Source organism: Crocodylus porosus, unplaced genomic scaffold (assembly GCF_001723895.1).
Source record: "Crocodylus porosus isolate Cpor-Errol unplaced genomic scaffold, CroPor_comp1, whole genome shotgun sequence".
Lineage (NCBI taxonomy): Eukaryota > Metazoa > Chordata > Crocodylia > Crocodylidae > Crocodylus > Crocodylus porosus.
The window spans coordinates 682166-688290 of NW_017728933.1; the positions used below are offsets into that span (position 1 = coordinate 682166).

General features: G+C 44.7%; 1 protein-coding gene across 3 annotated transcripts in view; it reads right to left on the bottom strand.

Annotated features, from left to right (window-relative positions):
• Positions 1 to 6125, bottom strand: part of ARHGAP25 (Rho GTPase activating protein 25) — a 43369-nt gene that overhangs the window by 14221 nt on the left and 23023 nt on the right. Inside the window, exons 4-6 of one of the 3 annotated variants that reach the window (XM_019545940.1) lie at positions 5449 to 5536; positions 4716 to 4835; positions 33 to 240 (exon numbers count right to left, since the gene is read on the bottom strand). In XM_019545940.1, the coding sequence (XP_019401485.1) occupies positions 33 to 240; positions 4716 to 4835; positions 5449 to 5536 (416 nt within the window). Of the gene's footprint in view, positions 1 to 32; positions 241 to 1611; positions 2221 to 4715; positions 4836 to 5448; positions 5537 to 6125 lie in introns of those variants that run through there. The other 2 variants (XM_019545942.1, XM_019545941.1) reach the window with 2 other exon arrangements.

Sequence of the window (6125 nt, forward strand, 5' to 3'; positions counted from 1 at the left end):
AGCTGCAGGGCATCAGGAAATATAAACATTACCGGTCAAAAGATGGCCGCTCTCCAGCATCAAACGCATCCCTCAGCTGCTTCACCAGGTTGTCCTGCCCAGGTAGTCGGAAGATGCCCTCCTCGTTCATACCATGGTCCCGTATGAACTCCGCACATTTCTCCACCAGGATGGGAACTTGGTGCTGCCCAAATTTCTGTTCATATGTCACAGTTTCAGCCAAGCGCTGGCCAAACACCACTGGATAGAAGAAAAGACAAGTTAAAGGAAGGATCAGGGCACAGAAGCTCCTCTGGGATTTATCCCTATGCCTCTGCCATACTACTATACCTGAACATGCTTTTGAAGCAAAACTGGTGTAATTAAATGTGAGTTTGGTTTTTAGATGAAAATATGGAGCCAGTTACTTAGCTCAGGCTCCCTGATTGAGAGAGCTATGCTTGATTTTATATGGAGTGAAAATCTGGCCTCTAAAATCTTTAAATTTAGAAGCAGACACCCCAGACCAGGCCAGTGGTCCATCTGATCTGCCACTGGGTGCTTCAGAAATAGAGGCAAAACCCAGACAATACACTGAGTCATGCAAATCTATACCAGGGAGCTGTCTCCTTGATGCTCATCAGTCTGCCTCCCTGATTGTTGCAAACTTCTCCTGAGCATCTTCCCCAACATTAAGACTAGAAATGAGGATTGAGAAAAAACTTCCCTGTTCTTGTGGGGTGTGGACCATTTTCCGGGTTCTTTTATGCTTAGGGTCTGTTCTCTATGTGACCCCCCTCAACCCTGCACATCAAGCAGCTGATAAAGTTAATTTGCTATGAGATGTGGAGATTGTCTTGTGTTGTTCAGTATCAAATGCTTTGTCACCAACATTTTATAAATAGGACATGCTCTTTTTCCTGAACACTCATGGGATATATGTAAGTTGAAAAACTAGGAGTGTAACTCAGAGGAAGTATTGAGGAAATGATAGAAAAAAAGAAAAGAACTTTCACATAAGTGAAATGAACCCAACTAAACACTTCTCCACAATAACAGTAAAATGTTACATCATCAAAGCAATATACAAATATTAACTATTTTCACAACACTCTTGTATTAAACAAGTTTTGCCTCTTCTTTATATAGGGGGAATCTGAGATATGGCAGAGATGCAGACAGAAGGAAAAGGCTGAGGAAAGCCAAGAGTGAATACGGAGAATATAAATGTGCATGGATGGAGACATGATCCTTCTTTCCCTTGTATCTAATGCACACATAACAAGGAATCTAGGAGTTGACAGAAATGTTAAGAGGTGCTCAGCACCCAGATCTCCATTACAAGTCAATGGCTCAGGGCTTCTGTAAACTGAGCTGCTAGCAACTTTTACAAAATATAACATCAAGTAAGAGAGCCAGGCTGAAGCACACAGGTTCGTGCTGCCAGGCTCACATGGAGTTTATTAATGCACCTACCTTACTTTTATTCAGGAAAGACATACCATTAATTAAATAGAGGGCTCTAAAGCTAAGATATAGAAGCAAACCAGTTTAGTGACAGGGCTCCAGTCTTCCCCAGGGTGATGTCGTTGATATAAATAAAGCTGCTGTTTTTTAAAGAGGGGGCAGTACCTGTCCTTTGAAGCAAGGGCTTTTTCTTCCTGAACTCCCAGCAAAAAAGCAGATCTAAGGCTGGAATGCAGCAGCCCATGTCCCAGCTCTTCCTCCTCAGTGTTTTGGGCATGATAACAAAAGCAAAGAAGTCCTGGACTCAATCAGCTCCCGAATATTAACAACAAAGAGTCCCACTGCCCGCTACTATATTTTGCCCCAGTAGCTCCTGTAATGTGTTCGCCTCTTGCTCCCAAGGCTGAAAGAATCCCCCTATCTCTTCTAAATCAGTACTGTGCTCATAAATCCTCCCTTCTGGAACCACAAGACTTGTCAGCACCTGCCTGGTGGTGGTTTTTTTCTTCTTTTTTTTCATTTACACAAGACTCTCGTTTGCTTTTAACTAATGAACATAAACCTGTCACTGAACACAGTAAAAGTAAATGGCTTTTTTTCCCCCTTAGTAGCTCATAATCGGCTGCCATTCAGTTAATACCCTGGAGGTTGGTTTTAAAAAAGGAAAAAACAATAACAACAATGCAGCCCTCTCCCAACACAGCGCTCTCTGTCGTTCTATCTGGCAGGCTCCAAGATTTCCACTTAGCATGTGAGCCAACCCAGAGATGCTTTCATGGGTTGTATTGGCTCAGGCAGACAGACAAGGGGCAGAGGCATTTTAAAAGGTTTCATTTCACTCAGCGCAGCCACTCTGCTTTCTTCACATGAAGCAAATCCACAGACCAAGATAATGCAGCTATTTAATAATGTGCAAGTCATGTGGGACATTTTTCAGCACCGGGGGAAGCAAAGCCCACAGTGCGCAGACAGTTGCTTTCCACAGACAATAACGCTGCTCCAGTGCTATGTTGGAGTTTGGGAATCCATTAAGCCCTGCATTAATTTATAACATGGCACTGGAGAGATGCCTGAATTCTCATCTGTGCTGAAGCCCTGGTACAGCACTTTGCCCCTCACATTTACACTCACTCAAAAGCTGACATAATAGTGTGAAGTCTCCTTAGTGTGGATGAGAATTGGGCTGGAGCTTTTATGTGACAAACATCAGACAGTGTACTGGGGGATCTCCCTTGCTCAAACGTGCCAGTTTTGGACAACCAGCCCTACCCAACATGAGCACAGAAATTTTTAAGACTGTCTGAGTGAAGATGTGGTGCACCTACTGCAACCAGCAGTTAAGCGTTTCAGTGCATCACGCTTAACCATACCAGGGCTGCTGCCACAGCAGAGTGGAGGACTTCTTCACTGTCTGCAAACAGCAGGCACTTGTCTGGGTACTGTTGTTTGCCCTGAGATTAGGGCTCCATAGTGCTCAGCGCTATATACTTAAGAAGTTAAAAGCAGGCTCTGTCCCCGACTAGTAGTAGGCATCTGTCTGTCTCACAGGACAATAGAATGATGCTGAGTGAGACATCAGCTCACTGAATGTAAAACTTATCACAGATCAGACTTCAGTTCCACAGCTTTTGCTCCACCAGGGGTAAGACTAGTACCCCCCTCTAAGATGCTTTTTGTCACAAAGCCATTGGCACTGGGGGTTGCCAGGTTGTTTAACCACTGCCCAGCACTTGGCAATAACAGTCACAAGTCATTCCATCTACTGTTAATTATGGTAGGAGGCAAACCTCACTTGACTTGCACTGGCATCAGTACAGATTGTTAATTTGTCCCCAGCTACTTACTCTTTAAAAAGATGAGAGAGGATGGAAAGGTAAACTGAGGCACAGAATGGTGACAAGGTTTGTCCAGGTCAGGAATAGTATCTATACCCATTCTTCCATCTCCTAACTCCCAGGCCAGTGCTCTGTCATAGAGGAGTTTACTCCTCCATGAAAGGATACCAATGTTGAAAGCAACTAATTCTTGATGCCAAGCACTTGCCCAAGCCAAAAGAAATCTTTCACATGGACTCCAGATCAGGTCCAGAGAGCCTTGCTCATGTTGGGCTACAGTTTTCTTAGAGAGCAAGGGCATTTTGGGGATTTCTAGGTACTACTATGTTGTAGGGTGGTAAGGTATGCCTGCTTCTTCAAGAGCAGAGGCAGCTTAGCTCAGGAGCCCTGAGAGCTAGGCAAGGCTCCACAGCTGCAGGTTGCCTGCAAGCAGGCTAATCAGGGTATTAGCTGTCACCTGCACCCAGTCAGCTGACCAGAAGGAAACAGGGCCCTGGGCACATATAAGCCCCAGGGCTGGGGTTGGTATGGGGGTTAGTTTTCTATCAGTAGTTGAAGGCAAAGAGCTCTTGCACAAATACTACTCAGAGATGCTTGGTTGCCTTTTCTGCTGCTGGTAAGACTAATGGACTCTAGGAGCTCCTAAAGTACCTGGGGCTAGGAGGCACATGTTGAGGGAGAAGCTTGGCTCCTTAGGAGGGGCAGAGTGCGACCTCCAGTGATATTGTTGCTGTTACATTATAGCCCAGTGGCTTGTATTTACATTGTTGTCTGAATCTGGTGGACCAGGATGAGGCTATTAGAAGAGGAGGCCTCATTAGGGCCAAAGGGACCTTGGCACCAGACAGGGTGTGGAGACAGAAACCAAAAAGACCCTAGCACCAGAAGATGCTGCTACTGGGGCTAATGGCCCAGTGATGATAGGAGACTGAGCTAGACTGTGGCCTCATCAAAAGGGATAATTTTTAGGTACAATCTGCAAGGCATGGGGCATGGTAAAGGGGAAGTTTTGAAGCCATGCACCTAGCCCATAAGGCTTAGGCTGTTTTGAGAGGCACTGACTTTGAGTGAGACCCAGCAAGGGATCTAAGACCAGCAGGGTCTAGTGGGGTTCAGCAAGACTGTAACCACACAAACTCATGGGCAACCTCCCAGCTTATTATTTCAACCAACAAGACATCGTAGGCAATATTAGAAGGTGCCCTAAGCTCATCATGTCCATCCCTGGGGACCCCATGCCATGACATACACAAATGATAGTATGCCACTCTTCCACATTCCAGATGCAATAACTTCCCTACATCACAAGGATGTTGCATGGCTCAATTAAACCATAAATAAAGCAACTAGTATCCCTTGGAGAGGTTCTTCAATAACTACATCTCATGGTTCTGCAGCATCTCTCATCCAAGTGCTATTCCCATTCCCATTTACCTCCAGATGGAGATCCCAACACTCTTCGGATTGATTTAACCCATTCTTCCATCTCCGACTGGGAATTTGCCATCAGCACATAGGAATCTTGCCCTGATCGATTCTGGTCTCCTGAGATGCCTGCAGAAATAATTATTCATAAAGGGAATTGGGGGAAGGAAAACACAGACCTGCATTGATTTTTAAAGATAAGTGCTATGCCCTCCCCTCCAAAAGAAAGAAACCCATTATCCCATTAATCTCTATCTAGCTGTAGAATGAGGGTAGTGGCTCACAGAGGCATGTTGTTTATACCATTTCTCCAGCAATATAAAGCATTCCAACAAGTAAATGGACTAAAGATAAAATTGCTTAACCTCACAGCTGAAGGAAGAGTTATCCCAGTTTTCCTCTGAACTCTATGCAGGAATAGAAACAAGGGAAGCAATGGAGGTTGGCGTTCGCAATGTGTACCTTCCAAACTGACTTACAAAGGAGAGCTTGAATGTCCACATCAGTACTGTTCCACTGACTCCAGTGGAGATGCACCTGACTTTCACTGGTATAAAGGAGAAAAAAAATCTGGCCATATGTGTATATACTGTAGAGGAATTCCTTTAGCCATTAGTAAAACCAGCCAACTATGGGTGTAATATGGTAACTTTTCTACCAGATTAGGACAAGAAGTGAAGAATGTTTGGCTATGGAAATTACACTAAGCATCCTTTATTCCAAATTGGAACTTGGTGCTCACCTGGGATGATTTCAAAGATAAACTTCCCTGCTTCCTCTGGGTTGGTGGCTACCTCCTTGATAGTGCTTCCCTGGAGAAACAGGCAGCCCTGAAACCAAAGAGAACAATTCTTGTATTTCTCCTACTTGGAATGGAGAATAAGAGGAAAAGTGGAGTTGCAAAAACCCAAGAGCATTTTGGTTGAGTTACTTTCTATTTGAACTGAAATGAGAATTGGTTTGAATCATCTTGGTGAAAAACAAGTCCATTAAAAATAGCATTTTCCCCCCATTGTTCTGACAGGCCCTACTGATGAGGTTTAGTAGAGCACATGGCCAACATGAGTTCTATTTGCACAGAGACATCACTGAGACCCCATCTCTGCTTGAAAAACAGCTAGAAATTAGAGACACATCTTCCAGCTACCCAGTTCTTGGCCTCCATGCTGATATTGCAATGAGTGGGCGGGGGTCTTTTGTATGCCCTGGATGCCTATCCACTGAAGATGAGGCCTAGATCCATCAGCCCTTCTTTCAAAGCAGCCATGTAACAGTTAGTAGTAGCCTCAGGATGCTTATCACAGAGGTCTTTAGGCCAGCATCACCCGCAAAGGGCCTGAGCCAGTTATCGTTTCATAGTTTCTAAGGTCGGAAAGGACCTGAGAAGATCATCGAGTCCGACCCCCTGCCATGGCAGGA